The 22833-nt window shown below is 44.5% G+C and overlaps 1 protein-coding gene across 1 annotated transcript in view; it reads right to left on the reverse strand.

Annotated features, from left to right (window-relative positions):
• LOC147684444 (uncharacterized) overlaps window positions 1-22313 on the reverse strand; it is a 63796-nt gene extending 41483 nt beyond the window's left edge. Inside the window, exons 1-4 of the mRNA XM_086942346.1 lie at window positions 22256-22313; window positions 12790-13046; window positions 6957-7020; window positions 6460-6587 (exon numbers count right to left, since the gene is read on the reverse strand). Of these exons, the coding sequence (XP_086798472.1) occupies window positions 6460-6587; window positions 6957-7020; window positions 12790-13046; window positions 22256-22277 (471 nt within the window). The 5' untranslated portion in view covers window positions 22278-22313. The remainder of the gene's footprint in view (window positions 1-6459; window positions 6588-6956; window positions 7021-12789; window positions 13047-22255) is intronic.
• Between the last annotated feature and the right edge of the window lie 520 nt (window positions 22314-22833).

Here is a 22833-nt window from a genome sequence, read left to right on the forward strand (position 1 = left end):
CACTGACATACGCTCGGTGTGTAACTTTGCCTCCCAATGAGCTGCCTATAGGCTATTCTTGTCATACTCTTCCTATTCACGAGGAGTAGCTATTATCACAGAAGTGGGTATCCCATTTCACACGCTAGGTTTCCAATTAGATGCCTAGGGCAGCTATGATAATGTTTGGGGACGGCTGGGCACCACTACAATCAGCCTAGTGAATTACTATGGCCCCAATATAGATGAACCCACCATCTTTGACTTTCTCTGGGGTGAGAACCTCTCCATAGGTTCACACTCCCTGAAATAGGGAGAAGACTTTAATTGTGTGCTCCAGGACCACTCAATTAAGTGAGCCTACCCGCTGCTCATCCACGGCGACAATCCAAGACCACTGTCTGGTGGATATATGGGGGGAGAGACATTCACAGGTCTGGGATGGCACATTTTACTCAGGGGTGCACAACGGATGGTTGAGACTTGACTGGTGACTTGGGACATGAGTAGCTGGGTGCATGAAACCACGTATATATAACAAAGGAGAGAGTAAGGGAAATTGCACAGGCTATGTGTGGTGGGAACTCCTGGTCCCCGGGAATAGATTTAACAGCAATGGAGGAGTACCCCCTTGGGAGGAAAATACAGAGAAGGATTTCTTCTGTATCTGGAGCGTGAGGCTCAGGTTAGCACTAAGTGCCCCAACCCTTTACCGGACAGTGCTTGTCCTTGAAGAAGACCCCTCACTCACCAACCTGGTTGGTGACATGCTTCATCATCGGGGTCCCACCCCATAGGCCGAGTGCCCATAGGGTGTGCTGCGACACCTGATTACAGTGGAGCGGGTTTCTTTTTTTTTTTTATATGTGCAGAAAGTTACAGTGATACGTGTATTAAAAAGGGCCAAGACTACTCACTCCAAGACTTTATTCTTGAGTGCTTGAACCCTGCTAAAATCAATGTGGCACCTGTGCCTATTTAAGAAGGCTTTGGTGTCTCGAGAAATGTGATAAATAAAAATAGCGTAGTGTGCTATGTGATTTAGTTAAAAGTAGGTCTACATGTTTCAACCATATGGAAAAATTATTTGGTTTTCGTCAGGACCGTGAGGTTTGAGCGGGGTGGTCCGCACACGCTAAGGTGCGTCCAGCCCTCGTTCAAATGAAGACCACAAATTATGGTCTGGTGTAAAAATGTGTCTTTTCCTGGTTCAGGAGAAAACCTGTAAGAAAAAATGTATAGGGTTGGGTTTACGTACTGGGGAAGACAAAACGAGGGTACACACTTAACAAATAATGTGCTTGGTGGGTTCACCAAAAGTAAGGTGGCAGGAGAACACCTTATGTATCAGGTCGTACCCGTGGTCTATCTGCAGTGATAGACAGCAGTGCTCAGGCGGTAATTACCGGAGCGTGGATGTGCTTAAATATAGAAACAACTCAGTATCTTGTTAATATGCTATTTTGCTGGGGATAGTGAGAGGGAGGAGGAGGTGTGGGAGAGTGATCGCCACTGCAACGCAGCGTCAAGCACGCCCAGGCATTACTGGAAGTGATCGGCGGCTAAGTGATTGTGCCGCAGTTAAGCGGGTTACTTTGTTATTAAAATAAAGAAAAAGTGAAATATTGCTCTGCTTACACTTGAAGCGGTAACTATCGCTTCATGGGCATCGAGTTATCCAAGACGGCAAGTATCCGTCACCTACAGAGTTTGAAAAATGAAGGGCGAACATATAGTTAATATACAGCCTGTTTTCGATGCATCTAGTGCAGGACCGGTGTATTTTGCCGCATGATATGCATCGTGCATCTCTCTCAAAAAAGCACTTACTTGCAGCTTCTGCTCATCTGGAGTACAAACCTACTTGGTTGCTACTCGCGAATGCCCCGTGGAGTGTTCCGATGGATCAGCGACGCCGAGAAGTAAACTCTGCGTTACTTCCTGGATGGGCGTGGCGCTGGTCTGGGGCTCTAGGTGGGCCAATCAGAACGGGACACAGGGGCGGTGTCCGCTGGAGTTCTGATCACGCGGAATCTGGTGTAGCGGTTGCTACAGCAACCGCGTTGGTGAATAGACGGGGCTTTTAAAGGAACCGCGTCTAATGAAAAGACGGGGCTCTTGAAGGAACCGGGTCTAGTCATTCCTTAAGTTAAAGAAAAGAAAAACCTTTTGAACCAAAAACGGGGGAAGGAACAGAACTGTTGTAAAAGGACATGGGGTCAGCCCAATTGCTGATAGTGGACAGATTAGACGTACAGGTTTAGGCATGGACGTCAAAATAGAGTGACCACTGTTGGACCTTCTTTCACAGAACAGGCTTAGTAAGGGAAGTTATCCCATCACTGTGTTCCATGGAATATTGTCATTTAGGCCAGTTTTATGCGTTGCAAGTCTATAAACCCACCTTTGTTCCTTTTCAAAAAGGCGTTGGTTCATATTGGCTCCTCGTTTGATTTGCTCAATTAGGGTCCATTGTATTTCGTCAGGATTGTGCCCTACCGACAAGTAATGTTCGGTAAGTTTTGTATTGGCCTTTTTGCACCTAATAGTGATCCTGTGCTCTCCAATACGTGTTTTTATCTTTCTGCTGGTCATCCCCACATAGTGTAGGTTGCAGGGACATGTCAACCTGTACACGACGTTCTCGCTGTTGCAGTTAGTATGCCCTCTGATCGTCCAGGTTTTGTTGGGTTCCAGTTGTAGGGTCTTGGTGTTGTGAGTGAAAGGGCATACGCTACAATTGCCGCATTTATAGTGGCTTGTCACTTTTGGTAACCCCCATGTATTGAGAACTGTCTCATTTTCTACCACGTTTATTCTGGGTCTGGTGTTCACTACTGCATCTCTGATACTCCGTGCCCTTCTGTATGAGAACAGTGGTTTTTCCCATCTCAGGTTGCCGGTGTTGAGGATGCTCCAATGTTTCCCTATTATCTTTGTTACCTCGTTGGAGATGGTATTATACGTGGTGACACATGTTAGGGGGGTTTCCTCCACGGTCTTTGTTGGGTCCTCCAAAAGAGCAGCTCTATGTTTATTTTGGGCTCGTTTCTGACTTTTGTGTAAGATCTTATCGGGGTATCCCCGGTTTTTTAGTCTGACAGTAAGATCTTGGGCCTGCTGTTTGTAGTCATCAAGCTCGCTGCAGTTTCTGCGGAGCCGTAGATATTGTCCATACGGTAAATTCTCCCGCAGTGGTCTCGGGTGGAAGCTTTCGAACCGAAGTAGGTTGTTTTTAGCGGTGGGTTTATAGTGAGTGACCGTTGACAACTTCCCGTTAGTTTTTGTTATGGTGAGATCCAAGAAGACCAAAGAATTAAGGTCCTTCACATAAGTGAACTTCAAATGGTCGTCCAGTGTGTTGATCCAGTTGAAGAAGGATAATAGGGTATCTTCAGTGCCTTTCCAAATGGTCAGCACGTCGTCTATATACCTTCTCCAAAGTAAGATATTGGAACTGTAGGGGTTTTGGTTGCTGAGGATATATTTTTCCTCGAAATCGTGTACATATAGGCCTGCTACACTAGGAGCAAAAGTACTGCCCATAGATGTACCCCCAGTTTGGAGAAAGATCTTGTCCTCATATTGAAAATAGTTCCTTTTTAGGGCCAGTCTTGCACATTCCAAGATGAACTCTCTTGGTGTTCAAGGACAAGCACTGTCCGGTAAAGGGTTGGGGCACTTAGTGCTAACCTGAGCCTCACGCTCCAGATACAGAAGAAATCCTTCTCTGTATTTTCCTCCCAAGGGGGTACTCCTCCATTGTTGCATGAAACCACGCACATGGCACATACCCTCTCAAACCACTTACCAGTGTTGCTAAGGCTTGCGATACCTGGCATGACAAATGCAGTGGTGCCCCGACGCCTCTTTCCTAGCACACTACTAGAGCCGACATTTGCAGATGAGCTACAGACTGAAACCACTGACTTCTTTAACTGTAATGGCAGCACAGTGAACTAAATGGGCACCATATGGGAGGCATATAAGGTCATCATGAAAGGCCTCTACATAGCTGAACACAGGGGAGTCCAGATCTCACTGTGCGATCACCTAACAAGGCTAGAAAGTGAACTCCGATCCCTTCAGCAGTCACTAGCCCAGAAACCTGATGGTGTCATCCTTGAGCAGATCAGAACCAAGCTTACCCAATATGAGTGGCAACGAGGGAGAGCAATCACAGGAGCAAGTATGAGACAGCTAGAACTTATGGTGAGTAAGAGGTGCTGGCAAAATCATTAGCGTTTAAGATAATGAGAACTAAAGCTGCTAACCCAGTACTTGAAACAGAAAACACGTAAGGTGGAAAATACCATGACCCCACAAAGTCCCTTTCTGAATGTGTGGCCTTCCTTAAAACACTGTACAACTCATCTCACACCCACCCCCGGGAAGACATCGGGATCTGTCTGGCTTATGTTGCCCTGGTGTGGCACAGCGATGCCCATAGGTTCTTCATAAACAACCCTTTACACTAAATGAAATTTCTTCGGCTATTGGCACACCCCCCACCTGTGAAACACCCAGAGACGATGGCTTCCCAGCTGAATTTTTCAAGAGATATACACAACATACTCGCTGTATATGAGGTGGCTTGACAGAATGGTGTGTTGTTGTGGTCCATGAGGAATTCAGTAATAATCTTGCTGCCAAAGCCAGATAAGGACCCCATCTATGCGATTCAAAGTGGCCGCTTTTGTTGATAAACTGTACGCTAAAATACTTGCCAAACTCATTGCGAGCTGCCTAACATTATTACTGCCAAAGCTGGTGAGACCGGATCAATCAGAAATCAACCCTGGCCCCTCTCCTTCACTTAACTTGCCCACATTGTTTGCCCTCGAATAGGATTTTGACCCAGACACAAATGCCATGGCCATTTATTTGATGTCACTAAGTCATTTGATTCCCCAGAGTGGGATCATCTATTTCCTGTTCTACCTAGGATGGGAATGCCCTTATCCAGCGACAGATAGATATGACTCTTTTACACCCAGCCAGTAGCCAGCGTGTACATAAATGGGTAATGCCTGGAACCCTTTGACTTGTCCCATTGCAGTAGACAGGGTTGCCCGCTCTCGTCGCTCTGATTTGTATTGGTGGTGGAGTCCCTGGCTGCCAAACTCAGGCAGCAGAACGCTGACTACGCCGTACGGTATACAAGCAGGCCGTTCCTAGTCTCACTCTATGCTGATAATATCACCATTTATGTAGGCAGGCTGAGGGGGAGCATGAATCCCATATTGCTAGAATTTGTGAAGTTTAATGCACTCTCAGTTGTACAAATAGTTTGAGAAAAATCACAGATCTTCCCCTGATAACACACAGCCGTTTCCAACAGACTTTCCTGAGATGGTGCGCAAGCGAGCTTAAGTATCTAGGAACCTGAGAAAACGGTACGAAGAGCTAATTATGGCACCACACATAACACCAGATCACTCGCTGTATCTCACTCCCACTCTCCCTGGCAGGGAAAATAAGACTAATTAAAATAGTGCTCCTGCTGAAATTGTTACACCCTTTCTTTAATATCCCTTTCCTGCTCGCAACAGCCTTTTTTGCGTCATTCAAAACCCAACTATTCCACTAGATATGGGAGGGAAAATAACCCTGATTAAAATAGGAGACACTCACGCTACCATTCCACGAAGGTTGGTTCGAAGCCCCGGATGTGGAGATGCATTATATCTGTGCCCAGGCACATCATGCTAACTACTGCATCACCCTGCCCCCTTCCTCACCAGCCTAGCGTAGAGGAAGCCAGTCTGTCCCAGACTCCTATCCGCCCTTACTGGACTACCTCCTTGCAAAAACGCTAAAGATAGATCCACCATGGGATGCACAATAAGAGCATAGGAACAATTGGGTGGGTGAGTGCTACTCAAATTATTGTACTCCCCTGTCCTCCCACTGATATTCCACCCTCTGCTACCAGTCACGCACGAGCAGATGGGGATATCCAGCCTTCGAGCAACAAAACCTTGCTGGTCTGTGGCAACCTTTATTGCCAGAGCGTCTTCCTCACACTGGTGGTGTTCCTGGGTGGACCTCCACATTCCCCATTGGATACTTTTATATACTATAGGGTTCGCAGTGGGTGCAGTCTAGCATTACCAGGATTTCCAAAGGAGAGGGCTGTCTTTGCAATGCTAAATATCACCTCCCCACACACATAGACACACATACATGTGGTCTTCTCACACACAAAGTTCATCTGTGAAGCCACTCAACCCAATTTCAATCCTTCTCAACAAAATTGCAGTACTATTAATCTAACCACCAGGTCTGCACTAGGGGTCCTAACCTTCAACCACTCACTGCCAACTCACAACGAAAAGCTGATTTTTCTCCCACTTGCCTGTCAGCCGCAAAAAAAGCGTATAATTGAAAACAAAATCCAATGCATGACAGAAACATGGATACCCCATGACAAAGAATTCAGTAAAAATGTAATGGTATAGTACCTTGAAGCCACCTTACCATGTTGTCCAGCAGGCCTGGGTACGTAGGTTTGTTCTGCGACCTTCTGGCGATCCACATGAAAAGCTCACTTCCACGCTTAAAATAGCCATTAACGTGGACTCCATACTGTTTCACCCCAAACAGGGCTGCAGTGAAAGAAACATAAGCATTTCTCCACACAACAGCATCAAAGGCCAAATCTGCATTTAGGCACAGAAGAATCGTCTCACTGCATCTCTTTGGCCCTACCAGCAACATTACTTGGATGCAAGAGGCCCCCCCAAAGAAAGAAACCACATCATTCGACAATAAATCATGTTTTAAAAGGGATTGTCTGTAACCATGATTCTAACGGCGTTCTTGTATTTTTATTTTTTAGATATCATATTGCTGTACCTTATTCTTCGTCCTTAATAGTACCCAGAGAAGTCTGCGTGTGCTGCATTGTAAACAGAGCTGTAACATAAACCAATGGAGTTTGAGAAGAAAGAAGATGAGAAACTGAATGGACTCACCGGTCGCAGCGCGCTCCATGTTCATTAGAGAACGGTCAGAGTATTGGGGCATCACTTCGTAGCACTAGCAGGACAGATGAGAACACAAGGTGTCAGAGCAGGCCCAAAGCAGAGAAGCAATTCTGTCTGGCATGCAGGCACACCACTGATTGTTTGTGAATATACTCTTCCCTCCACCTGGGCTTTGGGACCTGGGTAAATGTCTGTGTCCCTTCTAAAACGCATCTGAACTGACTACAGGGGTTTACTACTCATCTGCAATATTTCTGGATTTTCTTGGCCCATAATATCTTTCTTAATATCTTTGATATATTGGGATCCATGATTACAATATATCACACCTGGTCATTGTTTTTGCATTATCCTACCTGTGACATTGCAACTGGGCTCACAGACCCGGTGAACCTCTCCATGCCTGCTGCAGAGATAAGCCACGACACAATACCAGAAACATACCAAAAAGCGGAAAACTTAGAATTGTGTACGAGGCACCTGGGACAGCAGAGAATGCTAGGAAGTAATATTATGGCTCCATGCCAAAACCGTAAACACTACATTTATGTCACCTATCTGTAAGTGGGGCACTATGGCAAGTGGGAAGAGCCCTTATGAATTATTTACTTCCAAAACAAGGCTTTATACTATTAATCAACAGAGTCAATGTGACATCATGGTGGAGACACGTAAGTACCTCAGAGTATTACTTTCTTAACAATTCGCAATTCCCCAAATTCTTCTTCAGTTTTGGTCTGAGGCCTGTAAAGTTCTTCTAACTAAAATGACCATATCCAGGACACGAGGAACCATCACAGATCTTGCCGATCTGTTCATCCTGCACAAAACATTGGACATGTGAGAATTGCCGCATTACTTTAGTCTAGCAACTAATTTTTCTCAACTGATGGGATATAAAATGAACTCCTGGTGGACATTACTTGGTATAGTCTTTATGGAAGCTCATTTCTCTGAATATTATGTTCCTTCTAAGGCAGGGGTCTTCAAACAGTGATACGGGGTGGGGGGGGCTTAGGCTCTGGCCAAAATAAGCATTATGCTGGCAACAGTGCTTTGTTTTAAGCAGAAAACAATTTGTGACAATAAGCTGCTCTGTAATGGGCCATCACCAACACATTTTGCTTTTTATATCCTAGCTGGGAGTATGTGTCAAAAGGGAAGAGACTCCAAATAGTCTTCAATCCCCCTAGTCCCATTTCTAATAATCACACTATGATTACTTTTACATGTTAGTAAGTAATTTTAGGGGATTTTAACCATAAGTTACATCCAATGAAGGCAGATCGCTGGTACACAGAACTACTGGACACCTATGGAATTAATTATGCTAGTTTTCCAGCATGTGTTCCCTCGAAACTGGATTGGGATTTGGTCAACTATCTAGCGGAAAAGGGCATTTTTTGCTTAAATGGCAGGTTTAAAACAGACTGCCCGGCAAAGAAGACCTTTAAAAAAAGGATTACAAAACTCCCCAATCGACTATGTCTTTATGCCAGCTTGGAACTTCCCCTTAGTGCAGGAATTTAAGGTACATCACAGCGAGGGTAGTGACCATAACCAGCTCTCACTGAGGTTAAAAGGGGGAAGGATGGAACCAAGAGAAAAGGTGATCCCACAAGAGATGGAATACCGAAAATGGGCACCAACAAGATTAACAGACGAGTACCAGGAAAAGCTAAAATCATTTCAACAAAAGATAGAATTAGTAAACCACGAGAGGGAAAACCTGGAATTGTATGAGGAGAAAATAGCCCAACTAGTCCAATGCCTTAGGATAGAATAAAAAAGGAGAAAAGAAAAGATACAATAAACCGGGTCAGCCGCCTGAAATGGTTTTCAATGGACTGCCAAAGTAAAAAAAGGGAGATAAGGGCAGAAGCTAGAAAGCAAAGGAAAGAATTCAACCAAGAGAGAAAAAAACACATTATTAATCAAAAAGCTGAGCTTAAAAAGATGGTCCTCGATGCAAAAAGGGACTACAAAGAGAAATGCTGGGGCAAGCTGTTAGAATCAATTGAAGATAAGAACTTGAGACAATTTCGGAAATTGATAAAATCAGCATCGTCCCCCCCCAGCCGGAGATATGATCTGCGTCGTAAGTGAGGCAGCCTGGGATAAATACCTAAGGGAACTGTATGAAGCCAGATTAGTCTTAGGAGCTACAGTACCCTCAGGTTGGCAGAAAATCTCAGAAGAATTCAAATTAGACTTTACAGAAGACCATGTAGAAGAAACAATCAAGAAGCTGAATCTAACCAGGGCTTCAGGGCCGGATAATCTCCCAGCGATAATACTAAAGTCCCAAACAAAATGGTGGGCAATATTCCTTTCTCACCTCTTCCAAGTAATTTTAACAGAAGGAAAAATGCCATTAAACTGGAAGGGCACAATAATTAGACCTATCCACAAAAAGGGTGGTACCGGGGAACCTCAAAACTATAGACTGATAAACCTCCTGGATATAGGGGAAAAGGTATTCTCAAAACTAGTCTTAAATAGACTAAATGACTGGGTTGAGGAGAACTCAGTAATACCCATCGAACAGGGAGGGTTCAGAGAGTAACACTCTACAATAGAACACTACTTCTCTCTATGGGCAATGGCAAGGAAGTCGACGGAGCAGAACGGAAAACTCTGTTGCTGCTTCGTGAACTTCCGAGCCGCATTTGACTCTGTGGATAGGGGCTGCCTCTGGGAAACATTAATTAATAAAAATATCCCAAGAGACCTGTTGACGATATTAAAAGAATTGCACCGGGACAACTGGGCTCAAGTAATTCGGGATACCGAGGGGTAACTGACGCCAAAAATATCTATCGAAAACGGTTTGAGACAAGGCTGCGTACTGGCCCCCCAGCTATTCTCCATATTTCTATCGGAATTACCGGAGTGGCTTGAAGTGAAGGGTAGTACCAGCCCAAGAATGAATGGCAAAAGGTGCCGTGTCTGTTATATGCGGATGATCTCGTAATAGTGGATCAAACAGAAATTGGCCTTCAAAGGAAGTTGAACTCTTTTAACGAATATTGTATAAAGAAATGTTTAACGGTAAATTTAGACAAGACGAAAATCCTGTGCTTTGGGAAAAAAGTGATTAAGTTTAATTGGTTTTTAGGGGATCTTAAATTAGAATCTGTTAACGAATACCGCTAACTAGGTGTGTGGTTTGACGAAAGATTAAATTGGCAAACACACCTAGAAGCCCAAAAAGCGAAGGCACAAACTTCAATCGCTGGTCTAAAAATGTTCAACCGTGACTATGGGGATAAATCACATCGACCACTGTTAAAAGCTTTCAATGCAATGATCCCACCACAAGTACTCTATGGAGCAGAAATCCTTTATTTGAGCTGTAAGGGAGCCTGGGACCTAGAGGAAGAAAAATGCTTGAAAAACCTCTTATCCCTGCCCCCATCAGCAATGGTGCAAGCAATAAGAACAGAACTGGGGACAACAGCTTGGGGGGTACAGTCACAAGTTGCAGTGATTAGATTGTGGAAACGCCTCGAAAATGAACAAAAAGTTGCACAATGGTGTCGGAAAGAAATACAACTAAGTAATTTAAAATGGGCAAAAATGTGCAGGAAGAGAATGATACAGGCCTGCGAAAATATGAAAGTGGATATATGCCGTGATTCCCTAATAGTAGAGTGTTCAAAAAATGAGCTACAATTCAATGGACAAGCTGCTATTAGAAGTATGGATAGGGAATACCTTGGTAAGAAAATATTGGTTGAATTTATGATGAATGCATGGGCAAAGGAAAACTGGTTCCCCTATTTGGATTTCTTGCCAAACCCGGGGTTTAGACAAGAGATCCTAAGGTTACGCATTGGGATTAACCCATGGTTATTAAATAAAGAATTTAAAACCAAAATGTTGGACCCTAATGGGCGTTGCAAATGCAGGCTGGGTACAAAAGGGGATACCGTGCACTGTTTGCTGGACTGTATAAACATCTTAGATCAGCGCAAACTTTGGCTGCACCCAATATTTGTAAAATATGATACAATAACTAGGGGACAAGCAATTGAGCTGATCACAGAATTACCAAGTATTGGCATTGCAATTGCCCTAGGGAAATTCATAAAGGTGGTACAGAGTTTTATAATAAGTCAGAAATAGATTTTAGAGTTTTAAACTGAATCTTGCCTAGAGATAGCCGGTTTTATCAATTTTATTAGGATAAGAATCAAATGGAGGAATCAATTGTATGAGCACCCAGCGTTAAATGTCATATTTCTAGGGGAAGATCATTTTATGATCAAAGGAATAAGATTTTAATTACAAATCTTCATGAGTGATTGTTGGGAAATATTTTATCTCAATTAATTGTTATGTATTTGTTTAAAGATTACGATCTAAATAAACATACTTTTTGACTTGACATGTTAGTAAGGCCTGTCTGACCAGAATAGTAGGTTTTACATTCATGTATTTGATTGCATATTAAAAACCATAACAGAACTTACCTGCAGTATTTAAATAAGTATAGACATATCTAAACATTGCCAATATAATAGAATAATAACAAAAAATACTGGACCGGCCAGATAATTTTTTTCCCCAACTGAGGTGGGGTGCGGAATTAACATGTTTGAAGATCACTGCTCTAAGGGGTAAGGAATACCTAGCATCCATACCAATGATGTAAGATTAGGAGGTCTGCTTTTGACTTGCATAGTGCAGCTGCCTAGCTGCGAAAGACGTTGCGCGCATACCAAGAACATAAAGCTGCTTGCAGCCCACCCATTGCTTACCATTGGACTGCTTTACGGTCACTCTTCTTATTCAATGGTTGCCTTGTCCATATTTTGTCTGTTCCTCCCATGGAGCATACACCAATGTACTTGTATCCTTTATCCTTCTACTGCTCGCTCACTTATAGGGAACAACTTTTTTGTTGTTGTCTTAAGCACTCCACCAGAGTCCAGGCATTCCGAGCTGTTTCCCTGGTGAGCATCTTTCCCTCACTCCTTATTGCTCTCTCTCGCCCGTGTTCTTCTCCCAGTTCCGCTTCGTGATGTACTCAAGCACATGTGCTTCTCCTCTCTGGATGCTTTCTTTATCTGTCCGCTTCTCCCTCAGCTCCACGTTGCTCTCTCCTACCCCTTTCCTTTTCTCTGCCCTCCACCCACGGCCTCTGTATTGCTCCCACCCCATCCCTGCCTCGTGTCGCTTCCCCTCCACTTTCATTCCCCATTCTGCAATCCTTGAGTTGCTACCATCACTCATGTTGCTTCCACCCAGTTTTGCTCCCCTACCCGCTTTTAATCAAAGGAAAAAATGCGCTGGCGCCCTTTGTTTTCCTTTACCAATTCAACTGGGATCGGCAAATAAAAAATATAAGTGGCTGTCATTTTGTGGGAACACACATGCCTACAAACTGACATGGACAGCCAAGTCATAGGCTTTTCCCCCCTCTTTTTTAACCATGCTGTACAGCATCACACAAAAAACATTAGCAAAGCCTATCTGTCCTAGAGGTGAGAACAATTGGGTTTGCCAATGCTTGTTCATGTTGGTGGAAAAAGAAGAATTTAGGCAAAGGGCGACACGTTGTTGTGCTGGGAAAAATTTGAAGGAGGCTCAGGAGGCCAAAATAAAACAAAAGTTAGAAATCAAGGCTGCTGCATATGCAGAGCAGGTAACGTCATAGTTGCTACTTGTGATAAGCACTGCAAGTGATGTATTGTTGGGAAGCAGAAGAATTCCCCCCTGGGTAGTTTACAAAACTGCTTTGATCCCTTTTGAATTGGAAGGCTGAATGGCTCTTACAAGAACAAATGGGCGGCCTCTTATCATGGTCACTGCTCACCTCATCTCTCCACTCTCTCAGTGTTTGAAAAAGGTTCTTGCTTCTCAGGTCCTCCAGAACCTGGTGGACCGCTGCTGAGCGCAGATCGTAGGACGACAGCTTCGTGTTGAGCTCCACCGAGGGCGGTCCTGTGGTGGAATCTTGATGCACAGTGAAAACCTCAGGGTAACCACGCAGCTCCTTCACCACAGCGGCTGGGATGGACCCCACATTCTGGCCATCCACGAGGAAGGTGGAGCATGTCCCTTTAGAGGACCCTGAGGTTATCAGAAAAATATTATCCCATGATCACATTAATACACTCAATACTGTCTGCAAAACGTACCGTTGTTTTAGAGTTTTGTCACCAAGCGTTTCATAACAAATACGGATATATGCAAATGAGGCTCATTTCCAGTCTGGTAGGATCCAAGCAGCCATTCTTCCATTTTGTACAAAGAAGTGGTAGCGAGTCCACACACCACTGCATCAATCACCACTCCTTCCACCAATCCAATTAATCTGACATCACACTAAATTAAATTATATTTGGGTAAAAAGTCAAGTCTCCCCTTAATGACCAAAGAGGTCATTTAGGGATGGATGGTAATGAGACATATGCTGAAAATAGCAAATGCCCCATTCCTCCTTTCTCTTTATCCCTTCCCGCCTCTTTTAGAGTAAAAAAACACATGGTTTCCAATGGCAGAGCCTCAGCAAACTCAGCAGTGGGAAACATCCTGTGGCTGTGGAAAGCTGCCCTATCCAGTGTACTCCTTTTTAGGTCTCGCCTAGGCAGCGCTTGCGCTGTCTCTTCGAGACATGCTGTACATACAGCTCCGCCCTCTTTCCGCCTATCTTTTAAATTGGCTCCTGTCCCTGTCCTTTGTAAATTGTGGCTTTTCATTGGTCAATAGGCTTAGTAGTTCCTCCTTAGTACCGCCTGGTCTCTTCTTGTAATCTCCCATGAGGACACCCCCTTTTATATGTGCGGTTACTCCCTAGGTTTTAATTATAGTCTCAAGGCACTATTTTCTTAAAAGGCTTCAGGCAAGACACACACTTGGTCCTAAGCTAGGCTGGCAGTGTTTACTTTGGTCACTAGAGTACAAACGAATCCGAAATTAATGTAATAATTCTTTAGTCACATTTCAAAGCAAATAATTGTATATATGGACAAGGCTATTTGAATGTACTCGTAATACTGTCTTGCATGCAATGCATTCTGGGTAGGGTGGATTTACCATATCTTCTGCAGGGTGCAGTCCCATATGTGACCAAAAGAGGTCCGTAGTGCTGGTGCCTTGCTCACTAGGGACCTCAAAGAGCAGCTTGCGGAACTGCACCAAGACATACAACGCTGGCATCTTGCTCACTAGGGACCTCAAAGAGCAGCTTGCGGTACTGCACTGAGACATACAAGGCTGGTTCCTGGCTCACTACGCAAGCATTTGCAATTCACTAGGTCTCGCATTACTGAAAGTATGAGCTATTGGCATTGCATTATAATTTGCAACGCCAACACCTCAAACTATCAGTAATGCGAGACCTATTGCATTGCAAATGCTTGTTTCCTGTATGCTGCTTATATGAAAAAATGGTGGTAAAAAACAGATGGAAAAACATTAAGAGCATTGATTTTTTTTGTTTGTTAGAAACACCCCCACCTAGAGGATTTGTTTCTTTTAAAAAAATGCCAACTAGCCCGCACTGAAATAACACGCTGGCCAGCAATGCATTTTCAGCAAAAGTCCTACCACCATGTTGGAAGGAGCACTTTTGAAGAATATTTCCCAAAGACCTGACCAAGGACTCAACATTTGCCAGTAGGGTCAAAGGGTGTTGGACAAGGTGTGTAGAAACCACACTGCCAAAACCAGGATTAAAGCCAGTAATTGTGACACACTGCACCACCCATATTAAAGCTCTAATTTATCAGCAACAACTGATCTAAAATTCCACAGCACTCACAGAGTCCACAAAGTCATGGAACCCCAAAGCGGAGTGAAAAAGCAGTGTCGCCAAGCAGGTCTATCACGCTTGAGATTCACAATTTTTTTGATAGAATTTTAACTCTTATCAGGATGTTCAAAAGCAAGCCCTTGGTGGCCCGTTAACAGAGTCCTAGTTAGGGGCCAGCGTTCCATGCATGTTGTGAGCACTAACAAGGCAACACAAATGAACATGAGCCAAAAATTGTCCTGTAATATCGTTAAGAGGACAGCTAATGGGAGGGGCAGAACACTGACCCCCTAATTCATATCTTCTTTCTTTTTCAGCTTAAAAATTAGGGCATTCAACCATGTACAAAGGGCATCACGCAGTAGTGGAAACGAGGAGGACGCCCAATCCTTAAAATGAACAGGGGCAAAGTGTGTGTTACAGACCAACTGCATAAAGATTGGTCCATCCCTTCAAATGTACCTGTAAGTCTGACAAGAGTGGGCTAGCCAGAGAGTCAGGAAACTGCACATGCAAACCAAAGCAGAAGATGAATAGAAAGAATAAAAGTAGCAAACAGAAAAGAAGCTGCCACCTACACTTGAGGGGTATATGCGTGCAATACAAAACAAAATGAAACAGAGCAACTTTCCTAAACCTGCAGTCTGCTACTGGGGTAACCAACACCAAACCCCTTGCCTACTTCAGTAATCAGTGAGATTCTATGGAACAAAATACCTGCCTGTAGGATTTAATGTATAGTATTAACAATAAACCTGTAAATGTCTATTGTTATGTTATGTTAGTAAAGCTTCTAGAGCGCATTGAGTGATTAGTCTTGCATAATTCATTCTTGAATTATATTTCCTGAACTCTTTAAAGAATTCTGACTGACATTTGACGCCCAATTCCCTTCCTTTATGGAATGCTTTGTATGCAACCTATAATATGTTCTGTATTAATTCTATTTTTCCTGTTTTCCCAATTCTGTAACCTGATTGATATTTGACTAATGAATAAAGGGTCAGAGAAACTTAACTTTTGACTAGAAAATAAAACCCTTTACAATACTCACCAACTCTCTTTATTGGCTTAAATATTATTTGTATTTTGATTGTTCATGTTTATGTAAAGTCTCCTGAAGGTAATACATGGTGTCAAGGGTCCAATACCTTTTCAGCTGTAAGATAGAGGTAAATGAGGGTGTGAATTAAAAATACTCGTACAGCCAGAGAGAAGGTTTAATAGGTCTGGATTCGAGATATCGATTAAAAGGTAGATGTAGTGTGTATTGAGATTTGATTAGGGATCTCCCGCACTTAAAGTGTCCTTAAAAAGGTTGACGTGTTTGAACCCTTATTTTGCCCCTGGGGGTCAAGTGGGCTTTCTTCAGGACCTAGAGTGCAAATGGTGATAGGAGACTGTTGGTTTCTCTGTGTGTGTAAACCTCAAAAGAAATGTATTTTAAGAGGTGGTAGGAAAAATATATATTAATCAGTTTCCGTCAAGGTGCAGCGGTACCTTGTGTTTATCTCATTGGGGCATCAACGGGCGGCCACGTAGTCTTTGTCCTTCGGCTCTGCTTCAGCACTGCTTGTGCTGACTCTTCCACTGGGGGCACCTGGCAGGATTGCTAAAACACATTTTACCTTTGGTTTAAAATATGTGAGGGTTTTTTTATCCTTTCACAAAATTATGCAGGAATGCTGACAGGGGTTAGACTAGAAATTTCACTTTCTAACGTCCACGGAAATACAGCTGCTGTCTGTCTGCCCTACTTGGACTGTAAGAGAAGAAGCAGCAGCGCTATATAAATAAATACCTTTAAAAATTATTATACCGGCTGTATTAGAAAGAGGATGTTTTACAAGATTTTGGTACACCCCGTAAAATAACAGGACTTCTTACAAGATCTTAGTATACAGGCTGAAATAGAAAGAGGACTTCTGAGCAGTGTTGCCAGATTTTGAGACCCATCCCAAGCCCAAAGCCGCTCGAGAATAAGCCCAAATTAAGCCCAACGCAACCAGTTTCTGCCCAAAAACCAGCCCAAAGTAGCAAGTCTGAAATTATGCAGAAATAGTCATCAAAAACAATTTTAAGGACAAATATACATTCTATTCAATATACAGATAGTGGGAGAAATGTAAGAATGTCAGATGTGTTGGTCTGTCCAAGTATTTACACAAACTTTAAATAACTCAATTTTATTTCTTTTATAGTGTTACTCAACCTAATGCGGGGTGTCAGAGTGCTTTACATACCATACACCACAGCTTTCTAAACTTTTCATGTTGGTGACACTTTCTAGACATGCATCATTTCGCGACACAGGAAAGAAGTATAGCAAGTGAGCCTGAACCACCTAAATGGGTTCAGGGGTTCTCAAACTACAGATGTTACAGGTGAGGTAAAGTCTAGTAAGGACTAAATCAGGTTACCCTTTTAGTCTTCTTTTTTCTAAAGCTAATATTGCAGGTTAAAAGCACCAGCCTCCAAGATCAGCACAGACTTCTAGCTGTGCCTCTTACTCTTTTTTGTTTCCAAATATTTTATTTGCATTTTATAAACGAGAACCAAAAGTGTTGTACAGAAAAGTTTAACAAGTACTGCTGTGGTGAATGGCCAGCAAAAATAGCAGAGGCTGCTGAAATGAGACCAACCAGCATCGGACTGGTTAGGCCTCAGACAAGCATGTGTGACACCACAGCCAGACAGAGGAGAAAACAAAAGGTGGAGGAGCCAGAGGTCTGTGGACTTGGCAAACAGGACTCGGGCTGCAGAGAAGGCTCTGGGAATTGTCTCCTGCTGTTTAATGACCGCCCTGTAGGTATTTAAACGTCCCCAATTGGCATTCCTAAAGAGAAAAAACACGTGTTTAGAAATGCATTTGGAACCGCAGCAGCATCACCATCAGCCGCACTTCAGAGGCTCCTGTGAAGAATTTACTGAATGCAATAGAATCCTTTGAAGTGCAGCTGAATATAGAGGGAACCATGATGGCAATCTGAAACCTTGGCAGCTATGCATCATCGTGCGACACACCCAGACATGGCAGGTGGCACAGTACTGTGTCCCAATACAGAGTTTGGAAAGCTCTGCCATACACATTGACAAAAAATCATGCAAGTGTGTAAATCATTGTACAAGATGTGTTGCATGACACAGTAAGGGTTAAAAGATGTAATGTAAAAAAGATTTATAGAGCGCAACATACACCGGACGGTTTCTTGGCGCTGTTCACTAAATCATAAAGAGACAAAGGAGGGAGGGAGAGGGAGCTTATGTGTAAGCACAGCGGAAAAGGTGAGTTTTTAGGAGAGACCTGAAGTGAGGGAGGAGGAAAGTCTAAGTTCCAGTGGAAGAGAGTTCCAGAGTGAGGGGGCCAAAAAAGAGTATCTGAGGCCACTGTGCTTTTTGCGCCTAAACCTAGGCGTCTGGACGAGTGCATGGTGGGAAGATCGGAGGTGTCTAGAAGGGGCGTACGGGTGCAGAAGAGACGAGATGAAGGAGGGGCCGATGCCGGCCAGGGATTTATGGGTCAGACAGCCTAGTTTGAATTTACAACGCTCTGATACAGGAAGCCAATGAAGGGCTTTGAGTAGAAGACGGACGTGATGATGTTTTGGTTGGTGGTAAATCAGGCGGGCTGCCTGGTTCTGTATCAGCTGTAGTCTTTTGATTTGGTATTGTGGGATACCTGCGTACAAGGCGTTGGCATAGTCGATCCGAGAGATGACTAATGCCAGCAACGTCAGGGTGAGAGCTTCAGTGGTCAGAAAATGGGCTATTTTACGAACTTTTCTAAGCTGGTGGAAGCAGGAAGACACTGTAGCACTGACCTGATGTTTCATGGAAAGATCATGTGAAATGTAGACCCCCAGGCTTTTTACCTTGTCAGAAGGACAAGGGGAGGGGCTAAAGGAAAGGGGCCAGAAGGTGGAGTTCCAGGGGTTGGATGGGCCTCCGACAAGAACAAGCTCCGTCTTGTCGGGGTTGAGTTTGAGATGGTGAGTGCCCATCCAATTGCTAATATGACAGAGGGTAGACTGGAAGTCCAGAGCCGCTTCCTGCGAGGAGTCAAGATTGAAAATGAGCTGAATGTCATCTGCATAGTTAAATGCAGTGACATTCCTTCCCCGGAGGGAGCGGATCAGGGGGGTGAGGTACAGATTTAAAAGAAGTGGGGACAGGGACGACCCCTGTGGCACACCGCAGGTGAGTTTCATCCTGTCAGCCGAAAATTGGGAAAGTCAGACAGATTGGTGGCGGTTCGTCAGGAATGAACGGACCCAATCAAGGGCCGTCCCTCCGATACCAGCCTCTTTGACACGGTCGACCAAGATGGTGTGGTCGACCGTGTCAAAGGCCGCCGACAGATCCAAGAGAATCAAGGCTTGATGGGTGTTAGAATCGGCGCCTCTACGGAGTTCCTCCATTACAGAGAGAATGACCGCCTTTGTCGAATGGGCGGGTCTAAACCCGGCCTGCTGGGGGTCCAAGAAGTTGGAGTCCTCAATAAAAGAACTGAGGATACTGGTTACATATGTCTCGAGTACTTTGCTTAGGTAGGGAAGAAGGGAGATGGGACGGAAGTTGCCCATAACCGTAGGGTCGGCAGTGGGTTTCTTTAAAATGGGTACTACCTCCGCGTTCTTAAACTGGCTAGGGACCTCAGCGAGCAGAAGGGAACTGTTCAGGAGGGCCAGTGGAAGGGCGGGGCAAGCTGAAAAAGCAGCCCGGAGAATCGCGGGAGGGCAGCAGTCTGTGGGGGAGCCAGAGGGGACTTTGTTAAGCAAGGCGATGAAAACGTCTTCTGATAAGAGGGGGAACTGAGTCAGAGAATGAGGGTTAGTGGAGGGAGCAGCCTCAGTGAGGGGTGTAGCCGGGGGTGTGGAGGAAATATTGTTTTTGATTTTGCTAATTTTTTCTATGAAAAAGCAGTTGAGGGAATCACAAAGTGCTTGAGACGGAAGGGGTTTGATGGTCACCCTATCCGGATGTGAGAGTTCTTCTACAATGGCGAAAATGTCTTTAGATTTTTGCGCGGAATTGAGGATTTTGGTGGAGAAGTAGGCGGTTTTGGCGACTGAGATTGCTCGTTTGTATTCTCCCAGTAATTCACATACCCTACATAGCACACTGTGCAATATTAAAAGCCTTAAAAATTATGAACTGCAAGTAACAAAAGGATAGGTGTTCAAAGCAGTAGCCCACTAACTTAGCTACATTAAAAAATTAATCTGTCATTTGCATATTACATGAAGTGCTTAGTAGGAGACACATTAACCTTCAAAACTACTTTGATTCAGATCTGGGACTACACAAAACAAAGATCTCTCAAACAAATACTTTAACCTCCAGAGTTCTCACCAATTAGTATTCCCTGATATTTACTGGGCACCTCTGTAGATGCCTTAACACCATAAAATGTTTGCAACCAATTAAGCATAACATGATGTATGACCATGTGCATTATGAGATTTAACACATTTTGCTTTAAACTTGTTCTGAAAAAAGTGGCCTCGCCGGGTCACCTGGCCTTGCCCCATCACTCACACTACGGGACTCACTCATTTATGCACAACAATCCGTTCCGAAGCGACTTCTCTGGCTTGTGGTGCACTAGGCTTGACGGTGTGGGGAACACACAACTTTTAGCTGTCCCAATCGGTACGACCACAGCAGTGAGTTTGTGCTTGGTCGCCCCTTCCTGATTGCCAGGCAGAAACCCCATCTCCTGGGCCCCCTGAGATTGCATTGGCACCTAATATAGCCTCAGCAGGATGGGAAGGTGCTTAGCTGCCAGCAAGGGGGTGCTGCTACAGTGGGAGGTGAGAGAACATGATCTAATGTGCTGGGGAGGGAGCGAGGCAGTGGAAATCGCTTATATATGGACCATGGCAGTCTGAGGATGCCTACGAATGGAGTAAGAAAGCAGGGACTCTAATTTTGTGCGATTTGTTGTGTGAGTCAGGTTTGGGAAAGTGTGCTTTCCTTATCTGTGCCATTGCCTCCACCTTGATCAAGCCGTCACCTTGTTCTACGCTAATGGATGCAAAGTGCTGCGCTGCGCTTTATATAATTTGATGATCATTCCTACCTAGTCGTTGGTTGTCTACGTCCTCTGCACAAGACACGTCACACTTGTTGTGGACTCACTTCTTCACTGAAGGGCCCCGGTCTCCCGGTCAGACTTCTCTGTCAACTGCCAGTGCCACCAATTTCCCAAGGGTAGCAAGGAAGGATGGAGCCAGGACGCGACCACAGGGGCACAGCAGCACACAGGCCAGGGAAGGATGGAGCCAGGCCCGGGACGCGCCCGAGATTGACAGTCCTGGAATCCACATACCTGTCGCTGACTCTACTACTAGGCTAGGGTGCGCAGCGCTGCTCATGTGCAAGACCAGGTGCGCTTGCACTTAAAAAATACACATGTGCTGCTGCGGCGGGCACGGCCCACTTCACATGTGGGGGTTGGGGTGGGCGTGCTGTGTGCCATACAAAGGCTAGGGCAAGGGGCAGGGCTGCAGGCAGCATATACGGACATCATTGGAGGGACAAGAGTTAGTCACGTCACGCCACTGTATGCGTAGGCTGGGCTGGTCGTCTCCGTCCTGACCTCCTCCCTCCTCCACTCATACTTCTCATCCAATCATACCTCACCAATGACCGCCTTCCTCCTCCAATCATACCTCTCCTCCCTCCTCCAATCATACCTTACCAATCCAGCTTTGCAGTGCGCTCATTCACCAGCAAGCGCTTGACAACAGACTCCTCGTGGTCGGCGCCGCCCCAGCAGTATTTTTGCGCACAATGGGCTTAAACCCGCCCAAAAAGTAGCAGCCCGCCAGGTATGGGTTTTTCCTGCCCAAATGGGAAAAATGTCACCCAATTGTGTGGGAAATAGCCCAATCTGGCAACACTGCTTCTGAGAGCTTGATAAACTGAGTGAAAAAGAATAAAAGAAAAAAAGAAAAAAAAGAACTTGGCACACCCAGTGACACAGAAAGAGGACTAATTACAAGGCACCTGGCTGGAATTACGCGCTCTGAGCAGTCATCCTACTACAACCCAGGTGACGATAGACTAGGGTGACCAGAATTTTTAAGCCAAAAACCGGGACATTTCACAAACATCGAAGAAGGACTACAATTTTACTTCAAGTGATGAGAGCGCTCCTCAGCAGAGAATTACAGAAACTTCAGTAAGAATATACAAAAAAAACAATTTTTAAACCCAGTAGTTAGCCTGTTAATTAAATTGCTTTCTTGAGACAATTGCTAACTATCCCTGCTTTGTAAAACATAAAAACACCTCCTACCGTTTTCAGTCGACCCTCTTTAAAAACAGGGACATGAGCTAAATTTCTTGAAATTTGCTGGGACAGCTGGTTAAAAACTGGGACCGTCCTGGCAAAGCGGGGAACGCCTGGTCACACGTGTAACAAAACAATACAGTGCTCGTAGGTACACAGAGTAGAAGATCCGAAGACCTAATGCCTGAAAGAAAACCGTTCTGTCGTCGCCCCTAAACAGTTACAGACCTGGCAGATGAAAGGAATTCATGCTGCGCACCAGCGCGCGCGTACGCTCCGACCATTCCATGCCCTGCTGGTGAGGAGACATCTTGTGAAGCCCCGCCCTTCACGCGCTAGTGCCGTGTTTTATGGCCAATCCGTGAGCAGGCTGACTGATGACGTAGTCATTGTCCTTCTGCCTCGAGGATACACGCGCACGAGGATACACGTGCAACTAGGATAATGGCCACGGCGTCTGCAATTATTAGTTAATTTAAACCAAAGGAGTGGCAGGCTCCCTTATGTAAACTCATTAAGGATTCCCTCCTTGTACTTGAATAAACAATACCTAAATTAGGTGCTCCAAAGGAAGAGGGATGCCACTATTGCCCGCAAATATGGGCTGAAAGCAGCCAGTCCTAAAACAATCCAATAGAATTTCCTGAGCACCAACAAGTATAAAGTAACACGTGTGTCTTCAGAAAACGATGTTCTAACATCACTGACTTCATCAGGGCTATAATTAAACAAACAAAAAGAATCTAAGATCCTATTGGTAAATCTTTTCTTCATGCAAACCGAAAATGTAATTGTGTATTATTAAG

Source organism: Lissotriton vulgaris, chromosome 10 (genome assembly GCF_964263255.1).
Source record: "Lissotriton vulgaris chromosome 10, aLisVul1.2, whole genome shotgun sequence".
NCBI lineage: Eukaryota > Metazoa > Chordata > Amphibia > Caudata > Salamandridae > Lissotriton > Lissotriton vulgaris.